This window comes from Polyodon spathula, chromosome 4, assembly GCF_017654505.1.
Source record: "Polyodon spathula isolate WHYD16114869_AA chromosome 4, ASM1765450v1, whole genome shotgun sequence".
Taxonomy (NCBI): Eukaryota; Metazoa; Chordata; class Actinopteri; order Acipenseriformes; family Polyodontidae; genus Polyodon; species Polyodon spathula.
Window position 1 is genome coordinate 19,892,080 of NC_054537.1, and position 27,174 is coordinate 19,919,253.

General features: G+C 41.1%; 1 protein-coding gene across 2 annotated transcripts in view; it reads right to left on the reverse strand.

The window, feature by feature from the left end:
* Positions 1–1,903: 1,903 nt before the first annotated feature.
* The window catches only part of LOC121314293 (potassium voltage-gated channel subfamily H member 2-like), a 152,522-nt gene continuing 127,251 nt past the window's right edge, over positions 1,904–27,174 (reverse strand). For both annotated transcript variants that reach the window (XM_041247388.1, XM_041247387.1), the window contains exons 6-15: positions 24,031–24,456; positions 17,797–18,196; positions 14,905–15,104; positions 14,432–14,684; positions 12,184–12,377; positions 11,412–11,511; positions 10,727–11,029; positions 9,243–9,429; positions 8,500–8,689; positions 1,904–7,804 (exon numbers count right to left, since the gene is read on the reverse strand). In XM_041247388.1, coding sequence (XP_041103322.1) covers positions 7,550–7,804; positions 8,500–8,689; positions 9,243–9,429; positions 10,727–11,029; positions 11,412–11,511; positions 12,184–12,377; positions 14,432–14,684; positions 14,905–15,104; positions 17,797–18,196; positions 24,031–24,456 — 2,508 coding nt within the window. In that variant the 3' untranslated portion in view covers positions 1,904–7,549. The remainder of the gene's footprint in view (positions 7,805–8,499; positions 8,690–9,242; positions 9,430–10,726; positions 11,030–11,411; positions 11,512–12,183; positions 12,378–14,431; positions 14,685–14,904; positions 15,105–17,796; positions 18,197–24,030; positions 24,457–27,174) is intronic.

A 27,174-nucleotide genomic window follows, 5' to 3' on the forward strand; every position in this document is an offset into this window, starting at 1 on the left:
TAACAGGTTGATGAAGCCATCATAATACATAAAATATTAATAATTTAGAAATTCTAACAGTTCCCAGCTCGGATAACAGCAATGTTAATACAATAAATGATTGTAGTCTGCATTTGCGTCTATTCCTGATGTCCGTTGTTAATTTATGTACAGGTATCCTGTTGGTGTTGCAGGTATGAAAAATAAATATGATTTTAAATCCTTATTTTATTTAAATCCCGAAAAACATTGGGGGGTCAAAGGCAAGCAGCAGATAACCCTCAGGAGCGACCAAGTGGAGCTGCTGAGGGAAACAGGAGGGGCCTCTGCCGTCTCCAGACTGAAAGGGGGAGGAGCACATGCCTGCCCAAAAGCAAAAAAAGGGGGGGGGGGGGGGGGGGGGGGTCTAGGGCAGGGATGGGCAATTTGGTTCCTGGAGGGCTGGTGTCCCTCTTGGTTTTTGATCCAACTGTACCCTAAACTAATTAAATTGGACCAATTAAGCATTTAATTGGCCCAATTAAATAAATTAGGGTACAGTTCTCTCAAAAACCAAGAGGGACACCAGCCCTCCAGGACCATGATTGTTACCCCTGGTCTAGGGTCTACGCCCCTCACCACTGCCAGTGTTGTCATTGCCAAAAATCAGAAGCCTTAATCTTAAGGTTGTCAGTATATTTTGTGATCATGCAACCCCCCCTTTGGGTCGGGACCCCTAGTTTGAGAAACGCTGTCCTAGAGGTTTAGAGGATACATCATCAAAGTTGTTAAAATCCTAACTGGTCAACAAAGTCAACCCCAAATGATCACAGAGATCAGGGCACAGCTCAGGGTGTGTCAGTTTCCTTGATTTGAGGATTGAACCCCAGTCTCCAGGTTTAAAACCAAACAGAGACAGGCTTCACTTTATATTACTCATCTGATTCAGCAACCATAGAATTGGAAAGACTTTCAGATTAAACATGTTTAAACATGTTCTAATGCATAATAATCCCTTTTTTATTATTAAGAAATAAAACCTGGCACAAGTCTGGATGTTTGTGTAATGTGAATATAGTACCTGATCCTAATCGTAATGAATAATTAATATCAATGGTAAGAGGGCTTCATAGGGCAACCAAACAGGCACTGAATTGATGTCTTGAAAAGTAGGCCATTGTAGTTCATTTTCTACCTTGTCATTCAGTGCAAAATGAAAAACACACATACACAGTATAGCCCAGTGATAAGAGCTGACAGGACTGGAAGGGAGGCAGTGCGGTGTAGTGGTTAGACGTGAGGGGCTGGGAGAGAGGCAGTGTGGTGTAGTGGTTAGAGCTGGGATTGGAAGGGAGGCAGTGTGGTGTAGTGATTAGAGCTGGGATTGGAAGGGAGGCAGTGTGGTGTAGTAGTTAGATGTGAGGGGCTGGGAGAGAGGCATTGTGGTGTAGTGATTACAGCTGGGATTGGAAGGGAGGGAAGCAGTGTGAAGCAACATTGTTAGATGCACTATAAGTATTAAACAAGATTTCTATCTGTACAGTGCCCCCAATTTAGCAACATCATAAATAATGTGCTTAACAAAGTTCCAACCAAAGTACAAGATACCAAAAGGAAAGAAACTAAAAATTGTTGACAGAGTCATTTTTATGATATTGCAGATAACATATATTGTATATATTAGAAAGCTGGTCCCTTCCATCTCCATGAATGAGAGTATTTTTATAAAATATGGAGTATTCCACTACACACGTTAAAAATTGTATGTTGTGTAAGTGAACATTTTTATATTAAAAGGCAAGTGTAACATTGTAGATTTGAAACATCTTTGTCATACTTACCCTGGAGTTGTAATGTCAGTTGCGATTTTTATAAACAGAGTGTATTGTTCTCAGCTGAGAAACTTTTTCTCTGTCTCCTGTTTTGTTGTTTTTCATGAAGCATCTTTCTACACTTTTTACAATGTGCCCGCTCCCAGAAACACAACCATTGTTTGGTAACAGATTTCTTTATTTTGTGAATCTTCCATGAGGAGGTACAGCATGCAGAGAATGGTCTTTGTGCAGAACAACAGGGTCCACTCAATAATAGAAATTAAATAAAACAGCATACCGGCGATCCCTGTGTATAAAATGAAATGGCTACACACAAAACACAGAAATTAAATAAAACAACATACCAGACAACCACAGGTCTCATTGCACAAGTGATTATTATTATTTCACAGCGACTGGGGAAAATACCATTATTATTATCAGCAACAAAAGTAATATTAATTCATAGGTTAGGTATTAAAACATAGTAATCACTGTTTAAATGGAAAAAAATCCAAGTAGATTTTTTTCATTTCTTTATTAATTTCTTGAGAAAGCTGGCACAGTCCTCCCTCATTATAAGGCGGTGTGGCCCTGGATCCCATTCACCCCATAATACCATTACACTAACCTCTTGCCTATGAGCCCTGTCTTAAAGGGAGTGTTCTGTATCTGCACAGACCAGTCAGAGGTCCAAGACTGATTAGAGCTTATTAAGAGGGACCAGACCGGTCTGAGTGCACCTCTTTATAAAGAGCAGTCAGACAGATTAAAGCTGGACATATAGGGAGTGAGAATGAACCATGCCTTATCCAACTGGAAACTATACTGCACCAGCGCCGTATAACCGCACAAATAGGCATATATCCAATACTGTCCCAAGTTAAATTGTCCATTGTGCAATAGCTCAGAATCAGCTTGAAGCAGGTGGCAAGTTTGTTCCCAGAGGTTCCTGGGGTTGGTTTGAAGTAAAATCCACAAAACAATTAGATTATTATTAGAAGTGTTTAAATATAGGTAAAACCCTTAAAACTCAGATGAGAGAAACTGTACCCAATGTGGCTAAGTACTATGAGGATGAACCACGAAAATTAATTCTATCAAATGAGCAAGTGCAATTAAGCCAAAGGGTAAATTACCTGCGTTTATTATATTTTATCTACAGTGAATTTTGGCGGCTGTATCAAACTACAAATGCAGTAACAATGTATCCATTTATCAACCATAATTTATGAGTAAATTGTGCAATCCTTTATTGGCTAAACTGACATTGACAGCATAGCAGACTGGTGAGATAACACACCTGATAATGTAATAGTCCACCTTTTGTGGAACGTGACTAGAGTTCTGAGGAGGTCGTGGACAATTTAAATTGAGCCAGTAATACTTATGTAATGGATAAGTATACATATGTGCAGCTTGTATGTGAGGCTAGTGTGGAAATCATTAGAAGGAAAAACAATGTTTTAAAAAAAAAAAATCTTAAAACAGCTCAAGAAGCTTCCATTCTTTTTCTTCTTATAGGTCTTTTATTATTATTTAGCCTCCACCTGTGTTCTCCACAGAGATTTATACTTAAATTGAACATAAGTCTGTCCTTCTCCCATGCAGTGATGTAAAGTTCCCATCTTTGTGCAGTGCATGACAACTAGGTCTCGGTATTAAAGCAAACAATATTATAAAAGAAATACAAGATTCAATTTTTCACTAAAAATAAAATAATCAACTCTTCCTTTAATTTGAATGTGCTGCACCGCATACCACGTGCTTCCACAATTCGCTAACAATACCAGCACCGGCACAAAATAAATACAGTTAAATGTACTTAAAGCCAACACTTGTTTAAAACGGAACACAATCGGATAACGGAATCCAATCAGAAAGAACCCCCTACATGTCAATCACCCCGTCTTTAACTGCTTTACAAATCATTTTTACTCTGTCCCTGCAATTAAATAAAAAAATAATCACTGTATTTGAAATAATAGTCACACAGGGTGCAACTCAGAGAAATGGGATCTAAGCTATGGGTGTGCCAAGTAATTAATTTAAAGAAATACGAAATTATTAGGTATTACTTAAATTCAATAAAACACATTAATGACTCAACACAAAACAACCCGACCCCATGGTTTCCGTCGACAGTGTTACTAAATATAGAGTGTGTCGTGATCAAACTAACTGAAACAAATTTATATTTCATAAGCGATTATTTGTCTTATCCTTTTTGATATGAAATTATTTTCTTTCAGGTTCCTTATTTTCTGTATAAATGTGTCATCTCTGCAGTGAATTGTGGGATTATAGTCCTGGGCATGGTGTAACCTCTGAATAAACGCCACAAAGAATTGCAACGTATTTTCATTGCCAGTTTACGGTCATTGAGTGGTACATAATTGTAAAGATGAGGGAAGGACAGCGCTTCTTTTTTTTAATCAACACATTATTAAATAAGTGTATTTTGTTTAATACCTACCAACAAATACTTCTTAAAGGTAATTACTCTGAAAATACGAGTATCAGCACATCCCTAATCTAAACACACCGTATGGAATTAACACCATGGTCTACAGGTTAACCTGCCGGCTCCTGTTACCAGTCTTTACCGTGTCTATGACATAGTTCTCAAGACACCAACCCCCTGGTATCAAACACATTAACCTTAGAAACTCCTGGAAAATATTTAGTGCAGCATGCAGTTACAATGTACACAATGTATTTATTTGTTTAACTCTTGACCCAAAGATGCCAAGTTAACATGCTGTAGGTTTCTGCATAGTACTGGCTTTGAGTGGCAAACTCAACTTCCTTACAAAATGTTCTCTTTATTTACAAGGAGATACAGGGCTAACACAAGGCACGATTCAGGATGGTTAAAGCCTCACTCAGGAAACGGATAACAAAGCAGCTCCCCTAATGCTAATGGGAAAGGACAGTCCTAGGACTAATACATTCTTATTTCATACACTGAAACATTAAACACAACCTCTAACAGGGATCCCATATAAAGACCTAACAAAAACACACCACCTGATGATTTTAGATGTGAATCCACCCTGAAATGTTCCATGTGCCACAAGGTAGACAACAGATTTCAGGAACGTTTCCAGCACTTGCAGCTCCGAAACCTGTCCTTGTGGAATATGTCTGAAGGGAGTTGTGCAGGTCCATCGAAGCAATCTTACTCCGACTGTTACATTCATTTACACTGCAGTGCATCTCCAGCATAATTTAAACCATTAAAAGAACGCTAAATAACCAGCATTACCCTTCTAAAGTTTACCACAGTAAATCTGCATGATTATTTTATAGCTTTCTCATGCTTTTCCTATGGTTTATTATTATTTTACCATATCTATCATGCTTTACCATGATTTCAATATTCCTTATTACATTTTCTGTGATTTTACTATGGTAATCTTTAATATGGGAACAGAGCTCTCAGTCAGCAAGTTGAGGTGCCCTCTGCTGCTGTACTAGTAAAGTTTTGTGTTGAGCAAAGCAACCTTAACAACAGCTGGGCAGAACAGAGCAAAACCTTCAAGAGGTATTGGAAAAATGGGAATCAACATTGTTTGTAAACATCTCTGTGTGCTTATCTGATAGGGTAAACACAGACATCAGCTCCCCTGAAGAGAACAAGACTGTTGGATAACACAGACAACATCTTGCACTAATTAGGTGTTAGCGACCCACAGTATGTGGAAGAAATCTCAGTACTGCAGAGGTTTTATGTATGTAGCATGTGATGGGCAATCACAGCGGAGGATTGAAGGGCTGTGTTTTTTTATCTGGCTGATGGGGCGTGTCTCAGTGGAGCATATCACTATAAATAGGAGCCCCAGATGATTGCCCAATACACGCGGATTCAGACGGAACAAGTTGACTTCACCCAGCTACACCAGCTGCTGTGGAACGGATTACAAAACTAAAATTGCAACGGCAGCCAGCTGGCTTTTCAAAAGCCATACCAAACAAGAAGACTGCCATGTTCACGGCAAACTTTTATTTTTAGTTTCTTTTTATAGTGTTTTGATTAACTTGTTTGTAAAGTTTTGTATACCCACCCATGATCTACCATTGTTGATCGTGTCACCGTATTTATTTTTGTTTATTGAAAACACAAATTTGGTGCACCTGAGCTATGTGTCAGTGCCAGTTCTGTCTCTGTCTTTCTGTCAGCGGACAACCACCACGCCTTTCCTATCACAGGGATAATATTAACTAGGACAAGGCAGCATCTCGTTTACAAGAGCAACCCAGGGACGCCGCAGGCAAAATGTTGCAATATACAAACATCCATACAATTAGATAATAATGGCTAGATAACTGTATGCCTAGGATATGCACACAGAGGACACTTATTTCATTCTAATTACAAATTTGTTGAAACAGTTTGCGCAAAGCAATAATGTAAAAATGGACTGTTCCTTCACAACAGGACAGGTTTAATGTTTATAGCTAATCTCAGATACTGCTTGAAGTGGAACACCTTATTTTCAGATGAAAGAGACCTTGAGTTGTTCCGGCTCTACCTGACAAACAAATAGATAATTCCGTATTAATTTCACTACCAGAAAATGTTGTCTTATTATTATTGGTTGATTTTATTAACGTGCAACTGCAAAAAAAAAAATATGGGAAAATCAGGATTTCATGTTTTGCAATTAATATGTTCTTAGCAGGTTTCTTTCTGAATTAAGTAATACCTGCACACTTAAACAATGTTAAAGGAGATTACTTATAAAATTTGAGTGTCTGCACATCCCTATTGCTTCATTATTCATGCAATGTGGATGACTGGGAGCAGGTTGTGCCTGTGAAACATGTCAAAAGGAATTTTTCTGAAAGCATGAAAGCCAATCTGCCAACTGCTGACTATTGAAGGGATTTCACTAGTGAAAGAAAAGACAACATAAGCCAGCCTTTGCTATGAGGTGTGGTAGCTGTGTCAACTTTTGTAAAATGTGATTGATAATAACTGGCTATTGCCGGCTAAAACTGTATAAGGGTGCAGTGGTAGATCAAGCTGTATCTCTGCAGAATGTGCACCTCTGCTTACATAAACATTGAACTAAAATCCTATTTACATAAAATAACTTACTATTCTGAACTGCTGTGCATACTGTTATATGACTTTGTTTGAACAATCTATACAAGGTTTTTCAATGAAAATTTGATATGCTCAGTTAGAACCAATGGCTATTCTTTCAGGAGCAGTGAATTCTGTGAATGCGCCCCTGAAAGAATAGGAAGGGTGACTGATTGTTAGGCCAGCTAACATCTTAAAAGTTCAGTTTCAGTCAGGAAGGAATATTCTCCTGAATTTCAGTGCAAGACCAAATGGCTATTTTTCTTATTATTTTATGAATGTCAGCTTTGCAGGAAAGGCAAACAAAGGATTGAGGCGTCAAAGAGTTCTTGAGACACTGTGCTGTGCCTCATCTTTGCAACAGTGGCTCCTTATCTATAGGCCTGTTCACTTGTGTTTCATATCCTCTCTACCTGAGATCAGAAACAGACTTTCTCTCTGTGCACAGTTACTGCAGTCGAAATGTACCTACTAAACAGGTAGAAATATTTGTCTCCTTAATTCCTTTCAAGTCTGTCAAGAAAAGCCTTTCTCAGTAGTTACCAGGTTTCCTAAAAGGTGTCCTAAAATGAAATAAAACACTTGAGTTTTCTCTTAGAGGGCTTTTGTTCCCACTGTAGAGCAATACAGATGCCCCTCGTGTTGTTCAGCACAAAAGAGCTCATGATGATATATCAAGTGAACACTAGCTCCCAGGGTCTGAGATGTGCCGCTGAGGAGTCAGTGAGTCCAAGGGGTCCCCTCTGTGCTGATCGGACAAGGAGAGCCGGGGTGGCCCCTCGTGGCAGGATGTTGCCCCTCGTGGCTGGTCTGCTTCGGTGTGGCTGGCTGTCTGGCATGCCTCCCCGGCCATAGGTGTCTCTGCTGGAAGCTCCTTTGGCAGCACCTCTGTGGTGCTCAGAAGGGAGTGACAGGACTTCAGAGGAAATGCTTCGAAATCCTGGGAATCAGAAAAGTGAATACAACTGTGAGGAACAGCCCATACGCCATAAATTACTTCCTGACACAAACACAAGAAATAATTACATTACTATCCTACAATAGAAAATCAATTACTTTTAGATAAATTCCTTTCATGTCAATGATCCTAAGGCATACAGTAGCTGTACTGAGGTAAGTAACCAGCACTCCCTTATTAAACCCTGTTTACTATATTTACAGTCTCTTATGTCAAGGCAAGGAAAACCTTTGGCTTTGGTTTGCATGCTGGAGCGACCAATAACCTGCTTTGTGGGGAGATGAATGACACCAGCATGCAATATTCTTCAGTATTATTGAGGGAAGGAAGATTTAGTAATGGCTGCCTCATAGTAGGTAAAAGTCAGAGACCCAGATTTCAAGCAGCGGTCGCAAAAGAAAGTTTGGCCTAATCCACATGGTGCCTCTACCTCATCAGAGTCCATTTCAATTCAAACAGTCATGTACTTCCAGCAAGCATTGGGGCAGCACACAGAGCCGATGAACAAAGACAAAAGTATACCACTCATTTAAATGAAGACTGTTTTACTTAGTTGCTGCTGGACCTCCTGGTTCATTGTGCAGCCAGGCCTGAGTGCACAGACCTATTTTAATAAATTCAGAATCTCTGGGCCATTATTTTAAAAAGCTGAGTGACTGGAGTGTGAAAGGTGTTACCTGAGGAAGCGAGGCCTGCGTCTCAGACTCCAGCGGGGGGACAGGGTGCACCAGCTTCTCTCCCAGGCCAGGGTAGGGTGCCGGCTGTGGAGGAGACAGCACCGTGCTGTAGGCTGGCGGCACCAAGACTAACTGCCTCTGCAGCAGCTGCATGATGGTACCAATATCTGATGTCATCTGGGACTCCAACCTGACAGGCAATGCACACAGCTCAGCATGGAGACTCCAGATAGCAGGTTTGACAGAATATAAGTATTTACGAACGAGTTGAGGCCATTCAACCATCACTGCTCATCCAGTAACTAGGACTGTAGCTGATTGATGTCAAAAATGTCTTTAAAAAAATCACAATGATTCAGCATTAACAAGATGGCTAGGTAACCCATTCTACACCCTCACCACTCTCTATGTAAAGAAGTTTCTCCAAAATCCACAACATTTCCAAGTGTGTCCTCTGGTCCTGGTTTCTGTGCTGTGCTTAAAGTATTGGTTTCATTGTATCCCCTCCTTATTCTTCTTGCATTGTCCACACCAGGAATTGATGTTACTGAGAAATGCACTAGGACAACTGTCCCTGGTTTGTATTAGGTATAGTGTAACATATTTAGATGAGGTTTGAAAGTGGATAATGATAGATTTAATACAATGTAAATAAAAAAAAGACAGGACATCTTTTCTGGTGTGGTTCATAGCAGGGTTTGTGGGTTTATTCTGTGTCTTGACCATCTATTCTGTGTCCTCACCTGTTCAGCTGCTTCTGGAGCAGATCCAGCCTGCACTCCACCTCTGACCTCTGCCGCCGTGTGATGCTGTGTGTCGGCACATTGCCAGGAGCGCGTCGCGGCACGGTGCATCTCGGCAGCTCCTGGTACTGTTGGCTACGGCTGTCAGCCCAGAAACTGAAGATATTTGACACCCCCGAGAACGCTCCTAGAGAGGCAGACAGCACAATTTCTGTCAGCGTGTTACTGACTTATTATTTATACAAAGCAGGCCAAGCTCAGACACACCAGAAAAACAGCTGTTTTGCATCATCAGATTTAGGCATCGAAACAAATAACATTCTTGAAGGATAATGCGTTTATATCAGTGGAAAAACTCAGACATACTGTCTCAGAATTATACACAGTACCTTGTGTTGCTTGCCAGAAACCATAGGAAATACAAGTAAAAATTACAAAATTACTGAGCAAATTTACAAGGATGTGATGACTAAAACAATAAAGCGTATCTAAGCTAGGGCCAAAAAGTTTGCATTAATCTTGTATTTTAGAATTGAGATATCATTTTAAAAGAAAAACCTATATGAACATAACACAGATCTTTTATTTAACATTACGTAATCAAAGAAACTACAGAATTTACTGGAAGCCATAATCGTACTACAGTATTTATTGTTAGATTTTGAAATGTCACACTTCAAGATGTGTGTTAGTTTTTCGTTAAATACATGGAAAACTAGAAAGCAATATGTAATTCAATATGTTAACATTATTCAGCAGATTTCATTCGACTTATCAGTGCTCAGTCTTCACATCCATCCGAGGACCGTGTTAGCCAGTGTTGGTATTAAATTGTAAAAGTTCTGTATTTTCCTATAAAAGGGAGCTTCACTGTTTCACTGTCTTCAATATGTGTTTTTTGTATGTGTAAGTCAGAAATAAAGAGGCAGTGCTGCATTGCCCTGCACAAACCCAAAACAATAAAACAGTAGGCTTTCATTTTTTTAAGTGTCTTCTGCTTGCTGTACAGTTTTTGTTTCAAGCACTAGTCTTTTTTCCAAGGTGTAATGCTAAATTATTAAATTGAAAACCATAAACAACGTGATGATTTAATGACGCCTGTTAAACCTGGAATGGAACGGCTCTTCCAGACTGGAGTTGCCTACCCTTGCACTAGAACAAACAAGGGGGGGCCAATCAGCCCATCAATGCCTAGAAACTGACTGATCTCAAAACCTTTTCTTAAAGGACCTCAATGATTCTGCATACCATATCCCCACCACTCTGTGTAAAGAAATGTCTCCTACCCTCTGTCCTATATCCACTTAATTCCTAACTGTGTGTTCCCTGGTCATAGTTACTGTGCTGCACTTAAAGTAAAGGTTAGGATAAACTTTGTCAACCTCTTTTAAGATTTTAAAGATTCAATCAAGTCCCTTCAACATTTTTCAACCGAAACGTTTGCATTCAGGGGTTCGAACTGGATAAACATACTGAGTAACTACCCGAGAGTGTGTTACAAGTGTTGCCTGTCTTGGGGTCTCCCTCTCCCTCTGGGGTTTCCCCAAAGTGCAGCTGTGTGGGTGTGGCCTTGGTGGGGGACATCTCCAGGATGGTGGAGGGAGAGGGCGGGGCTTGTAGCAGAGGTCCCTCACCCTCCTCATCGCTGGATTCCAAAGGGGAGGAGACTGAGCTGTGAGCACCATCCCACTCTGCCTTCCTCCCTTCCCTCCGGTTGCTGCTGCCCTGCCTTCTCCCCCTTTGCAAAGGCTTCTGGGTTGTCTTTATCTCACCAGCTTTCTCGTCATCTGCGTGAAAGAAACAGATTTTCATAGACAGTAGGACAAGGGTCCACAATTCCAGGAGCCCTCCTGGTCTTTGTTCCACCTGTACCCTAAATATACTTCATTGAAGTAAGTTAACTTCCTTCCAGGTCAGTTAATATTTACAGTAAGTGATACCGAGAAAACAAAGAGGACCGGATTTTTGCACCGCTGCTGTAAATTAAATTATCCAATAAACACATCTGGTTCTGAAAAAGTTGTATTCTAGAGCCTCTGTACTACATTTACAAATAGAAACATCCTTAAAACAACCACAAAATACTGCACCAACTACATTTATAAATGCATATGTACGGTCCTCTTTTTAGACCTGGATGTACAGTAAAAGGTCTCAGCTCTCGGTTACCTTTCTCTGTCCGCCTCCTAAAGGAGAGTTTTCGGCGCCGTAGCCGGTTAAAGCCACAGTCAGAGTCATCACTGCTTGGGGATCCTGGGATCATGTTGGTCTAGAGAAACATGAGCAAAGTTAACAATCTCTAATGTCTCTCTCAGCTCCAACCACACGACAACACTGCCTCCTTCCCACTCTTTCCCCTCTAGACCACACTACCTCCCACCCAGTATCTCAGCTCTAACCCTTAGACCACACTGCCTCCCACAGTCCCTCAACTCCAACCACTAGACCACACTACCCAGTCATAATCACTTAGTCATACCATGGGTGATTAGGAGGTTGTTGAAAAATATGATCTAAATTTAAATCCCTAAAAATTGAATTGATGAGTCATTAATTGCACTGCAGGAGCGTGGTGAGTTCGGATTAACTCTGAAGTAAAAGCATCAAGCTATACTTCTTACCACCATAGTGCAGCAGCAGTCTAGTAAACAGCTGTCACACATGTGATTGACTGTATTGCAGTTTCCCCATGTTTTCCCCATGGCTATGCTATGTATTTACCACAGTATACCATGGGAAACATTTCTAAGGGATAGTTTAGCATGCTTTGTATTTTAACATATGCATTACCATACCTACCTGGTCTGTACAATGCTTACCTTTGCTTTACCATGCTTTCACTGTGCTTTATTATATTTTACAATGCTTTTACTATGGGTAAACTTTTCTAAGTTTTCTATCTGAGTGGGTAAGGCTGTGGCATGAGTGCATCTGAACTCACATCTCTGAGGTTGAAGGTGATCTCCAGGTTGGACCAGAAGTGGTCTGAGAACTCAGGGTACATGTCCAGAACCTCCAGCACATCCTCGCGGTGGATCTTGTGAAGGTCGCAGTAGGTCAGCGCCCGTACTTCCGCATTCGACTTGCCAGGTCGAGCGTACAGGTTGATTGGCTCTCCAAAAATGTCGTTCTTACCTGGGGGGCCGGGGGGGGGGGGGGGGGGGGGGGGGGGGGGGGGGGGGGGGGGACACGACACACACCTCAGCAAGGTTAACTTCCATGATAAGCCACATCCCCATTGGAACCTATTAACAGCAACTACACTTATAATTTTGCTGAGCGTGTAGATCTTGCTCTCAATGACAAAAGATTTGAAACATCTAAGCCACAACAGGTTATATATAAACAGATTGAAGATATTCATATTTATTTGTATTTAGATTCAAAGCCTTATAATAAGTGTCCACTGGCTACCTCTAATCAAGTTGAGAGTGTGCTTTCTCTTGCACTCGTTGTATGACAGACCTGAATCAGTGTGTATGAAATACACTCTCAACTTGATTTGAGGTAGCCACAGAACAGTTACACAATATGTGCAACATGAGCACACGCACATTGCTTTTAATGGTGCATTGTCCACGTCATCCAGGGACGAGTATGTGACTCAAAACTCATTTCTACACTGAAGACACGAAGCAAGACTTCTAGTCAAAACATTTGTCATTGAATTTATTAGTTTTTTTGTTTTTTTAATTCTAAATTTAACTCTGCTGACTGTTTAATAGTTACAATACTTGGGGGCAAGATTTCAAAATGGTTGTGAAACATTAATAAGAGAAAAGCTAATTGTCTGAGGATGAAAACAAGATCACTGCTGTAGAGCAGCGTGAGTCACTCCAACTATAACATCTAAATTAGACTGCAAGCCGACTGCAATACCAAGGAGGGTGCAATGGAGTCTTATTTGCAAATTTGAGTCTATTTTTATTGCTTAAGCTGCCTAAAGCTAAAAAAAAAACACATTATCACTTTTTCTTCATTTTAACTATAACTTTGTTCATCTGGATTTTGAACCAGTGTTCAGGATTGATATTTTTGAGGCCGCAGGGAGCAATGCAGCCACCTAAGACAAACCTCATTGATTATCTCCTGATGTGAGTGGATCTAAGAAAAGATGCTCAATATTTTTCGATTTCATAATTCACATATTTAGTTTGAGCCCTGTTAGGTTATACTGACAGTAAATTGTACAAATAAAATGTTTCTGATGCATAAGGGTCTTCATTTTTTATGTGTACAGTACAGTATGTCTGACAGAGAAATAAAGAACTGTACCTAAAAACATAAATATTTCTCCATGTTGTTAAATGGCCTGATTTTGTTCCACCCAGGAAAATAGTTAATTATATTTGGCATTTCATCTGTCGCTCTATATTCTTTGCTCCTGGTTATTGACCGTTAGTTTTTCCTGTAGGTTTTTAAAGAATCTAATATTCACTGCATCAGCAATCGAAGCAAAACATACCCAGTAAATCCATCAGCTTCATGCAACATTTAGAGCAGAAAGGCAATAGAGCAGGGGTTCAGGCTGCAGCTCATTGAAAACATTCACCGCACAGATTTGTCATATAAAATATTTACAATATGGACTGGGACAGCAATCATTAATTAACCACAGTTAAAAAAAAGGCTAACGAAACAGTAATACTACACACCAGAGAAACAACTACCTTGAAGACTGATACAGTCAAAACCCATTAAATATGACAAGGATCCAGGCTGTCCCTCACTGAAAACATTCACATGACAGAGTTGTCCTTATTAATGTTCACAGTATTAATTAAAAAGGCAAGATGGCAACGACTGAAAAGGATTCAAATTTGACGTATTAAATATTTACAATGCGGACTGGGACGCCAGATGTGGAAGCAATCAAAGCAACACTAAGCCCTAAGCAAGCACCTTATATTATTCCAAATGTTTAAACAGGTTCTATATAAATAGATTAAGTACATTAATATCAGGGGTTCATCTGTTTTTATTTTGATTTAATGACTTATTTATAAGTGTTCTGTGACTTGTTCTAATCAAGTTGGGAGTGTACTTACTCTTGCACTCTTTGCATGACAGACCTTTTGACAGAGCAAAGAGTGTGCGAGAAATACAATCTCCACTTGATTAGAGGGACCTGCCCAGCACCAATAAACATACATGAAAACCCCCCCCTGAGAAAGCCCAGCGCTCGTTACCCAGAATGGCGACGACAGCGTCCCTGCGCAGGATCTCGATGGAGCCGCGTGAGATGAAGTAGAGTGCGGAGAGCACGTCGCCCGCGTGGACCAGTGTGTCGCCCGGGGGGGCGTGCGTGGTCTTGAACTTCATGGCCAGCGCTCGCAGGCAGCCCTTGGTGGCTCCCTTGAAGGCTTTGCAGTTCTGCAGCAGGCTGCGATTCAGGTGCAGACAGATATCTGCCTGGAGGCACTCCGGGAAACCCTTCAGCACCTGGGAGGGGAGAGATGGAGGGGAAGTTACACTGAGAGGTACACTTGCAAACATAGGGAGCTGCGCTGTAAAACCCCTGTCATGCATGCCCTCTGGGAAATCCTTATATAGGTCAATATGTGAGTTAATCCTGTCTCTTGTTTCAGTTAAAATGTTCAGTTGACTATGTTTCTTATATCAGTTTTAATATAAAAGAACACATATTTTATAATAAGCTCACCGCGTTCATGTCGATGCCATTGGTGTAGGACCAGGCGTGCTGAAAGTACTCCTCCAGTCTCTGCCGCAGTGGGTTGGGGATCTGGTGGAAGCGAATGAACTCTCGAACCCGTAGCATCTGAGTGTGGTATCGCGCCGTGCCCGAGTACAGCCGCTGGATAATTGCAGAGACGTTCCCAAAGATACTGGCGTACATCAGAGCTGCACAGAGAAAAGAGGGAGCAGAGTCAGAGAATCACTGTAACAGGGCGAAGTGAAACAAGCTTGCCCAAGTGGTTTTGACCTTATCTGATCTCGATGACAGGGGTTAGAATCCGTAACAGCAAAGCATCACACTCTTCTCATCTCACCAACAGGGGGCAGAATCCTCCACCGCTATTAAACACTCACTCAACAGTGCTGCATTTGGTAAAACTAAAATAAAATTGAAGTACAGTCACTTCAACTAGAATAATACATTGAGAACACTGAAAGATTTATTAAGTTTCTTTATCCAAATCCAGCAATGTAACACACAATACTCTTACAGCTGTCGCTGCAGTCATCATATTGTTTTCACAAAGCAAATAACTGTTCTGCAAAATGGGACTGGATTTCACACCATTCTGAAAAATGTTGTGGTAAAGCATTATGGACAAAGCTCAACAAAGCTTTCTATTACCATAAAAAAAAAAAAAAACAGCAAACTTAATCTTAGATATAACAAGTATGCCAGTAACTTATATCCCCCGCCATGGCTGTAAGCTCATAATTAGAGCTGTAAGAATGATGACGAAGTCGGCAAGCATGACACATATCAACAGTATGTGTACAACATTATAGAATAGGAACTAACAATGAAATGTTGAAATTTCATAATCATTTCTCCAAATATATGCAACAATGTAAGTATGACATGAACGGACAGAGAGACATTTCCCTATTTCTGACATTCTCAAGAAATTGTGTTAAATCATTTTAATACCAACATTTCATCAGAATTATGGAAGCATCCTTATTATAAGTAGTTATACATTGTGTATTGTTATTTTCAATCATAAAAAAAATATTATAATACACAGACACAGTTTGTCCAAGTAATTAGAGATGAAGACTGGAACCCAGATTTCTAACTCATTTACTCTGGAGCAGAACGTCCACATACAGGTGCAGGCACAGAAGCCCTTTCTCGTTTGTCACAATTTTGTTTTTATTGACAGTGTGCAGCCACTCGCTTCATGCAGGGAATGAAGGGTTTTAATTAAGACAAATGGAGCATTAGGATTCTCTGAGACACCGGATACACCTCTTCAGCATCACTCCCTCCACTCTTTGCTTTAAAAATGGATTTCTCCACTCATAGTGCCAGTTTCATTATCGTAGCAAACTCCCCTTGGCCACTTCTGTGCATGTGCATGACTAGCAGGCACACACAGATTCATTTTAATAATGGGATTTTTCAAAGTGTTTCCACATTATTAAAAACAAAACTGGTTGTTTCACTAAACTTTCAGTGAACATTGTATATAATTTTTTTTTTTTTCCCCCTGACGTGACTGTGTTGCATTCTGTGACTACGTCACAATACAGAACGAAAATAAAAGAACAACACTCTACAGTGAAGACAAGGGGAGAATAAATTGTTTACTCACAGTTCATATATTAAACAGTACAAGTTTAACAGACAAATATTGAAAATTAGGTGAACATAGGTACAGGTGTTGTGGAATGTTTTTAAGGCTCTAGTTAATCTTCTTAGTCGCCTTACTAGCAGAGAGCAACCTATCCAGGTCCAGTGTAATCTACCTGTTGACATATTATTATACTTCACTGCACTTGTAGATGTATTGCTCTGTAATGGACTGTCAATTAAATCCCTGCAATGAGAATGGCACCTCACTGGGATTTTAGTGTCAGGTGGATGATGAGCTGTGATCAATTTCTAATAGAAAAATAGTTGACTCTGGTAATTGCAGCTGCCAGCTTGGAGTGAACTGTGCACAGAACGCTTTGTGTGGGGAAGTGAGTTTGCAATCTTTATTCAATGTTGAAATCTATTGTGTAGAGTCTAGAGTAGCTGTTAGTTAGTTTCAAGTTGCTTCGGCAAACTAACAGTAAACTTTCAGATGAACTCTCTGTTGTGATAGAGTTGGCACATCTGAAGTTCATGAAAAGTCTTGCAATCCAAACGTGAAAAATATTTTCATACCATTATGCTGACATAGGAAAAAAAAAATACAATTCATGAAATAAAAATTAAAAAAAGATCTTCTGGAACTAAAAATGGACAAGTTTTCCACCATAAGCTAGAGTGATGAACTAATTGCTGTGTCTGTTTCCTTCTTGTTTTAGGTGCTAGTTGTGTCTTAATTGCTAATGGAAGTGATCACAATGGTGTTTTGCCTTTTAATTGCCAAAGTTACAAAGTTCTGCCCAATGGGGAGGTTTCTTCCCATCCTGATGTTATACAAGTAACTTGCAGCTGGGAGGTCTCTCCCTCTCCTATCTCCCGTTATGCTGGGCATAAGCCTGCATGTCCATTCTAATGTTAGGACCTGTCCCATGTGATCCGTCGGAATTCTAGACTGAATACGGACCACAGTATAGACTTTTGAAATATACTGGACTGTATAACTGTACTGGACTGTATACTGTGATTTACTGTACTCCTGTACTGGACTGTATACTGTACCTGCCAATGCCCTAATTCTGCCTGTCGCTAATAAAGCTGTGCTTTGGGTTCAGCGAGCTGATTGTAAGGCCGGTCCTTATTGTAAGTTCCAGTCTGATAAGAATTGTGAAGTTCTCCTGGTCCAGGCTTTACAACCAAATAATTAAAAAAAAAAACTGAAATCAATGTACACTAGCATTTTACTAAACAATGAACACAGGACGAGGATGGTGTCTCACTTACAGCCGATGAGCATGACACAGATGGAGAAGATCTTCTCGGAGTTGGTGTTGGGGGAGACGTTCCCGAAGCCCACGCTGGTCAGGCTGCTGAACGTGAAGTAGAGCGCCGTCACGTATTTATCCTTGATGGAGGGGCCAGAAGAGGGGTCACTCTCGTTGTAGCATTTGCCAATCTGGTCTCCAAGAGAGTACAGCCAGCCTATCCGTGGGCTGAGGTAGTGGCGCTCCACGTTGCCGATGGCATACCAGATGCAGGCGAGCCAGTGCGCGATGAGGGCGAAGGTGCACATGAGAAGGAAGAGCACTGCCGCGCCGTACTCAGAGTAGCGGTCCAGCTTCCGCGCCACACGCACCAATCGCAGCAGCCGGGCCGTCTTCAGGAGGCCAATCAGAGTGGTGGTCTGGGAAGGTGAAAGGAGACAGGACAATTCACATCTGTAAGGTAATCCACATAGTTCACCCTGGGGCCATGTAATAACTATCTAATTTGAATAGTGCTAATAGCAGTATCAAAGACTAAGCTTCTGTGAAAAGGCTTAGAAAACTGAAGTAAAGTATAAATCGACTTGCTCCTTTTCAGCATTTGTTTTTCAGGGGCTCACAAATTACTGTAATAAATCCCTCACATTTTAGAGCAACAAATTTGGCTGAGGTTCTTATTTGGAACATGGTGAAACCTGTTAAATGTACAACAGGTTTTGCCGCTTTCAGTTTAAGAGTCGTTTCTGACCAGATGAGCTGAAGACATATCATGATTGAGTGGGGCGGAGATACTGGTATCCAATAGGAAAGCGTTGGTTGTGACTGACACTTGTTTCATTTGGTGTGATTTTACTCAGCTTGGATATCTCCGCATGGCCACATTTGATCAGCTGCCAGTCAGAAGCAAAGAATTAATTGAAAATAATCACATTGAGTAGCACAGACCCTGCAGTCCTTTGCACAATTAGGTGAGTGATTTTTAAGGTATTTTTGTGAGCCCCTGAAAAATAAACATCAAAAAGGAGAGCACTTAAGTATAAGACACTAATAAAGGGAATTAATGGAATTCACTGAGGACACATTTCATTATTGTTGAAGTTTATTTTAGTGTGAAAGGTTTATCTCCTGTGACAAATTTAAAAAGAGATCACTTGTCGCAAACGCATCCTAGTGGGTCTATTCTAGTGGAATTTGTTGTAATTCTTAAACGTGTAGAGCAGCAGGGATACACTAACCCAGTGCCACAAAAATGTGTCAGGGGGAGTTAATGTAAAGGATTTCCTGAGGTGAAGACCTTTAGATGTGAGGCTCTTGAATCATAAGCATTAAACAAATCTTTGATGTACAGATACGTCAGTGTAGCCTTGGAGGGATTGAATAAATCTGTGAAGCTCAGGTACATTTTTATAGAGCTGGCATGATTGTATAATCCTATGGAGTAAGAGGTACATCATTTAAGCACCATAGGGATGAATGATGATGTACAAGGATCTGAGTGTAGCGCTGCGGAGATTGGGTGTGATGAACCATTACGTCAGCAGTGGACAGATGTGTCACATGGCTGGGGTGATTGAATAAGCCTATGATGCAGTTATTCGGGTAAAGTGCATATTCCTCCCTTTCTCTCTCCCTCTCTCTCCTTCCAGCCTTCTCCCCATTCCCATATCCCTCTCCATTCCCTCTCTCCTTCTCACTCCCCCAGCCCCCTGTCTCACCTTCTCCCACCCTCCCACTATATCTTCCCTCCTTCCTCTTTCAGTGGGTAATGTAAAACTTCAGCGGCTCAGACACAAAGCAATAGAATGAACTGCAGCTTCCTAAATTACAAAAAAGAGTGATAGGGTTGCTTACAAAAGTCAAGCATTATTGAAGATGCTAATAGGTGCCAGCCTGTCAGAGAAGAAATAACAGGACATGACAGATCAACTTTATAAAACATATAAGTAAAACAGTAACATAAATTACAATGTAGATTGCTGATTACAGGCTATTTGGAACGATATTCATCTAATAAGTGATAGTATAGATCTAATATTTATACAATGAGTATGTTGTTTATATACAAAGGAAATTAATTTGATTTATTTTGTCATATACCGTTTTGATTAACAGTAGCCTTGTAACTGTCAAGGGCTCTCACTGATTGGGGGCGGGGGACAATGTTTCCGGGAAGAGTCTCAAAAGAAGGAGCAAGTGCCAAGGCAACCCAGTCATACAGATTAGTTTTTCTTTGTTGTGTAAAAGGAAAATAAATTTAATTAAAATAATTCTTGTTTTCTTTTATTAGATATGATTTTTAGCTTACAAGATATCAAGCTAAACAAGTGGTATTATCTGACATGTGAAGGGATATCAGACAGGGAAGAAGTTAACGATCAAACGGCATTGATGCTATTGATGATCAAATAGAGCCAGTCCATTGTGCAATGTAAGGCAGTGTGATGAGTCAAAGGGATTTCGGTCTGTGATTCAGCCACCCGACAGTAGATGGCATCAAACTAACTTGGGACTTCCCTTACCAAGATCTCATGACCATAGCAAAAGTCATCTTTTTGAGGGGCGGCACCTTGGTGAGGGGCGGAAGTACGAGTATGTAAATTCCAGCCACTGGAGTCAAGTGAAGGATAAGGACACTTGTCAGTTGGGAATTGGTGTTCCACTGACTACAGAGGCAGGACATTACATACTAAAGGGAACGTACTACTGTGTTCGGGGTAGGTCAGAAAGTAAAATAGGAGGAGTAACGGGTGGAGGGAGAAACTAGTTTGGTGTAGCGGGATTTTTAAAAAAAAACACTAACATTTCTTTTGTCTTTTTTTGTTTATGTATGGTTCGCCACGAAGACGATTAAAGACGAGTTCTCACGGTCTGTTTTGGATTTCACCCCTGCACTCCTTCCCTCACACCATTTTGTTTTCTTTTGTTATTTAATTATTTTGTTGTGTATAGATAATAAAAATAAATTATTTTATTTCTGTACACATAAATTACTGTCTGGACATTCCATTTAATACACTCTCGTCTCACACGTGGTGTCAGAAGTGAAAATGGATCCAGCTACAGTTTTGGCAATGTTTAGGGAGCAGGAGGAGAAGCGAGAGGAGAGAGAGACACGGCACCAGGAACAGCTCGCCCAGTTCTTTGGACAGCTGGTGGAAAAACTATCAATATCAACATCAGAGAGAGCGGTTGCCCGGATGTTTGCAGCTCAGCCAAAGCTTCAGAAGATGACCTCGGAAGATGATCCCGAGGCTTTCTTGATTACTTTTGAGAGAGTGGCAGAGGCTGCAGAGTGGCCTAGGGAACACTGGGCCATGAAATTGGCACCCTGCCTGACAGGAGAAGCTCAGGCAGCGTATCGAGCCCTGACGGCCACGAATGCAGGGGACTATGTTAAAGTAAAAGAAGCCATTCTCTCACGCCTCGGGATCACGGAGGAAACATACCGGCGCCGTTTTCGGGAATACCAGCTGTCCAAGGGGATGCGGCCCCGGGTTGCGGGACAATATCTTTTAGATCAGTGCACCCGGTGGCTGCGGCCAGAAGAACATACACCCCAAGAACTGGTGCAGAAAATAGTTATAGAACAGTTCGCGTCTATACTACCGCCAGGGAATCGAGAGTGGATTAAGAGGAATCGACCTACCACTCTCGAGGATGCCATCCTCCTGGCGGAGGCCTACGAAGACGCAAACGAAGGTGCCGGGTCAGACCCCACTCCTGCCCCTAAACTAACTCGGACCAACCAACCAATGAAGCCCAGAGGGGGTAACCAGACCTTCAGACCATGGAGGTCGAGGTTAGCCCCATCCTGGGCGAGAGAGAATCCCCCTAACCTGCCGGTCGCGGACTCGCAGGACAGATTAACTCCGTTGATGCCTCCTAACCAAGTGTGCTACCAATGTAATGAGCCTGGACACATTGCCAGGAATTGTCCAGTAATGAAGGTGGACCTGGCGACAAGATCCTGGTCAGCAGTAACAGGTAGGAACACTGGGGAATGTCGGGAGGGCCCTTATCAGTTAAGAGTACAGGTCGGGGGAAAGAGTACTTACGCATTTGCGGACTCTGGGTGTGCACAAACATTGATTCGGCAAGCTCTCTTGGATGGGGTAGCCTGGGAGCCACAGGGTAAAGTGGCTATCTCCTGTATTCATGGAGAAACTCGGGTTTATCCCACCACTAAAGTTAGACTTATTGTAGGTGATTATTCAGCTTACGTTAAAGTGGCTGTAGCGCAATGTTTACCATACCCTGTTCTCCTGGGAAGAGACTGGCCGTTTTTTGATCGTATTTTAGGTCGGGAAATGGTCTTAGTTTCTACCAGGGGACAATTAAAGCAACAGGAGAAAACAATTGGCGAGATTTTTCCGTTGCAATCCGACCTGTTTAACCCTAAAATCCGCCCAAGAAAAACAAAAAGAGAGCGTCGGGTGGAAAAATATGAGGGAACTCTGAGACGACAAGGGGAGGGGTCTGACACAAAAGTAAACCAATCGCTTAAACGGCAAGGAAAGGGAGTAGGTATTCAGTGTAACCGGGGCTGCGAGGTTACTGAGGTGGAAGGTCATGTAATAAAAGACACTCCTCTCTGTGTACCTAACCATTGGGACCGAGATATTGACTTGGGATATGAACAACAAAATGATCCCACGTTACAGTATGCTTGGAAACAGGTTAGATATATCGAGGGGAAGGATATGCAGGAAGGACAACCAGTGGTATTTCCGCATTTTTCTGTATCTGGGCACTTATTATATAGAATAACCCGGGCTCCCGGGACGGGACAGCTCGTAAAACAGTTATTGGTTCCTAGGCCTTTTCAGTCAGAAGTCATGAGATTGGCGCATGACATTCCATTTTCAGGTCATTTGGGAACTGAAAAGACTCAGGAACGAATTCTGGCCCGTTTTTTTTGGCCTGGGGTTTATGGTCTTGTGCGGAAGTATGTATCAGAGTGTCCTGAATGTCAATTAGCTGCCCCTAAGTCAGTTCGCCCCGCACCTCTGGTTCCACTTCCAATTATTGGGGTACCATTTGAAAGGATTGGTGTAGATTTAGTAGGCCCTCTGGAGGGAACAGAGTCAGGATATCGGTATATTTTAGTAGTAGTGGACTACGCAACGAGATATCCAGAAGCTGTTCCCTTACACTCTATGAATGCAGTAGCTGTAGCGAATGAATTGGTAAAAATATTCTCTAGGGTGGGAATCCCGAAAGAAATTCTCACTGATCAGGGCACTAATTTTATGTCAGACTGTATTCAGCAACTATATAAATTATTGAAAATCCGTTCAATTAGAACCTCAGTTTTTCATCCTCAAACGAATGGGCTTGTTGAACGATTTAATCAGACTTTGAAAAATATGTTGCGCCGCTTTGTAGATCAAGAAAAACGCAATTGGGCTAAACTGCTTCCCTACTTGCTCTTTGCAATTCGCGAGGTACCACAATCCTCAACGGGGTTTTCCCTGTTTGAGCTCTTGTACGGTCGGCAGCCGCGGGGTATCTTGGATCTCATAAGAGAAGGCTGGGAAGAACAGTCAAAGGAGTATAAAAATGTAGTAAAATATGTGTTGCAGTTACGCGATCGCTTAGAATTAGTCGGTCGATTGGCACATGATAATCTCAAAGCGGCACAGCAGAAGCAGCAACAAAGCTACAATAAAAAGGCAAGAGTTCGGAACTTTCGACCTGGAGATAAAGTGTTGTTATTGTTGCCCTCATCGGAATCTAAGTTGTTTGCTAAATGGCAGGGTCCCTTTCAGGTTATTTGAGCAATTGGTAAAGTCAATTATGAGATCCTACAGCCTGGGCGTCGGAAAGAAAGTCAAATTTATCATGTTAATCTCCTGAAACCGTGGAAAGAACGGGAAGTCCATTTTATATCTCCTGTACAGGAGGGAGCGGATTTTGGACCCTCAATTGAGCCAGAGTGGTGGAGGGAGAGGGTGGAGGGAGAAACTAGTTTGGTGCAGCGGGATTTAAAACAAAAAAAAACACTAACATTTCTTTTGTCTTTTTTTGTTTATGTATGGTTCGCCAAGAAGATGATTAAAGATGAGTTCTCACGGTCTGTTTTATTTCACCCCTGCACTCCTTCCCTCACACCATTTTGTTTTCTTTTGTTATTTAATTATTTTGTTGTGTATAGATAATAAAAATAAATTATTTTATTTTTGTACACATAAATTACTGTCTGAGTGTATTAAATTCCATTTAATACACTCTCGCCTCACAGGCAGCCACTGACCTCTTCCGATCCGGAGCGGAAAATGAGAAGATCGAAGGGGATGGCCGCCACCATGTCAATGAGGAACCAGCCCTTGAAGTAGTGCACGGCGATGCGGCCGGGCTGGCTCACCACCTCATCGTTGGAGTTCACGTAGGTGGTGCGGAAGTTGATGAGGATGTCGATGACGAACATGATGTCCACAATGAGGTCCACCACGTTGAGTGGGTTGCAGGAGTAGCCGCAGTCCCGGCGATTCACTTCCTCCCGGTCGTTGAGCAGGAAGGCCGCTGAGTAGGGTGTGAAGATGGCCGTGTAGATCACCAGCAGCAGGATCAGCCAGTCCCACACTGCCTTGAAGGGGCTGTAGTGTAGGATCGTCCACTTGTGGATCCGGGGAGCCTGCAGCTTGTACTCAGGAAGAACATCGGCACCCAGTGACAAAACCTGCCAGAGAGGACATCAAGAGACAGGTGCTAATGGTTAATAGTGTCCTGGAGAAACAAGAACATAACAAAATCTGTGCTCCTCTGGTTCCTCCCTTATGAAAGTTTACCACTGTATTTATCACAGTTTTACCATGCTTTTACCATAGTTGTACTATGCATTCAGCACAGTTTACCTTAGTTTGACATGTACAATATCTCACTAAAATTACACTTTGCTATGCTTTTGCTATGGTAAACATTTATAAGGGCTAGTAGCTGCTTGACCTCAAAATTTTGTCATTTTGTAACTTAATTTGGATGCAGTGTGGTCTAGTGGTTAAAGTCCAGGGCTTATAACCAGAAGGTCACCAGTTCAAATCCCACATAACACCATGTGGCTGGATTTGCAGAGCTCATAACTCGTCACATTAACAGTGATGGAACAATTTAACATTGAATTGCATGTGTTCAATTTGAAACACTGGCACTTTGTTGGTTCTCAATGAAGTGTTCAGCCAGCCATCAATTAAAACACAGCATTAGGTTATTTTAGAAAAGATTCCTGGAGCTCTCTTGAGGGTTTCTCATTACAAATCGTTTTCAGAAGCTTTAAAAGGCTTGGAAGGGGTGGCGCAGATAAACACATTTGTCTTTATTTATGAAACTCAATGTGGTGAATGTATTCTGTAATGAGGTTTCAAAATAAATGCTTGTGTAGATTTTTTAAACACATTGCTGCAGCCAACCCTTCATGGATTGCCCTGAAGAATCCAGACAAGTTCCTTGTTACTCCACAAACCGCCCTGATGAAGTACACAGGAGATGAGGAGTTGCACAGTGCTCAGGCGCTATAGAGCCAGGCACCTCATAAAACAACATACATCATGTAAGGGTCCCGAAAGCCTGGTCACTTAATGAGTATTAAGGGACAACCTCTGCTCCAGTGAAAAGCTTCCAGAAATGAGAGATACTGGCTATGTAATAAAACTAGAAACTATGTATTAATATGGGCCAGCAGCAGCGCAAACACACCGCAATTAGCATTTATGCGAATTTGCAACAATTCACAAAGCATACATTTTGTCATATGTACCAAGACAAAACATGTTAATAAAGAGATCCACAAAATACTAATTTAAATATCTGTTGCATAATCGTAACAAGATCTCTAGCATTGTGAGAGTCGTGCAAGATAGTGGGGGCCTCACTTTCACCCCCTTTCAATAAAAAGTGTTTCTATCAAAAAGCTTTTCATAATCATACAGTAGCATCTCGCTAAACCAGATATGTCTGTCTGACATAAGGAGGTGTCGGGTTTAAAAAATATATAATTAAATTGCACACACATACATTTATAGTGCTCAATGTACTGTGTAATGTATAAATCATTGCACTGAAATAACACTAATGTGTTTTGGGTAGGCTACACATTACATTATGAAAAATATATAAATCTTTACAGTAGGCCTATACAGTATACAGTACATTAGTAGACCTACTTAGTAGCCTAGTGTCGCAAATAACGTTGCATCAGCTAGGCTGGTCAGTAAAACATTGAATCCTTTTGTATGGAGAATCTCAGTAGCTAAGGCTCATGGTTCATCAACTGATTCAGATTCAGTTGTATTGAGATTGCCCACTAATGATGATAAACAAACTACAAGTTGGGTGCTTGCTGATATGAAAAACAGTGAGTTTTGGCCCCCTACTTCTGGATGAATGGCATCCCTTCTAAAGTGTCTCTATGTGAGCAGAAAGAAATGTATAGTAACAATGTGTACAGATCCAGAACTATTGTACATGGTGCAGAAGTAACTCTGACACATAAATTAAAACATAATCCTCTTGTTAATTGTGCATGTGATATGTGCCAAAGCAAGTCATCAGTGACTGGGCTCAGACTTTGTCCGGCATGCAGTCATTTGGCTAAACACTGTAGAATCTTGTTCTCTCATTTAAATGTAAACCCAAAAAGATATTAAGAGGATTGAATGCATGAGTTGTGAAAAGGTCACTTAGTAAAATGGGTGCATCTGGGAAAATTAGAATGTGAGGAAGGTGTCCCTACTAAGCATGTACAAGTGTCTTGTAGGTACGAAGTCAAGGCCATGGCGACTCACACCTGTGATGCAAGACGATGGATTCGAGAGCCTATTGTCGTGTTCGCTGAGCCAACCCGAGTTGAACCTGAGACCGAAGTGGAGTCTTGCTGGGAGCGAGCTGAAACCCTGGACATGGATCGGAGAATTTAAAATTAAATGTATTAATGCAATAATATGTGTTATAATCTTTTGTAGTGTTTGTATAATCTTTTAGTTTGGAAAATTATGTAAACGTGTAATCAAATGTAATGTTTAATGCTGCTCTAATCAATAACTGTGAAAATCATGCATTCTTTGGGTATAAAATGATGCCGTAAGAAACTGGTATAAAATGATGCAGTAAGAAACTGGTATAATTTGATACATCGCCAGCTTTTGGGCAGTGGCCAGTTTTTAGGCAGTTCCTTATCAAGATGGGCTTGATTCCCAGAATTGAATGCTAAGTTTCTGCAGCACCCTTTTTAGCCTAAGAAAACATTGTTAAATGTTGAAATAAGGTTTAATATGCTTGCTTTTTACTATAAACAATTTGTGCGTGTAAGATCATATGCTTAACACTGCCTGTTATAATAATATACATGAAATTGTTTCTCGTCAAGATAGGTTCGCATTTAAAATAGTTAATAATCATGTTC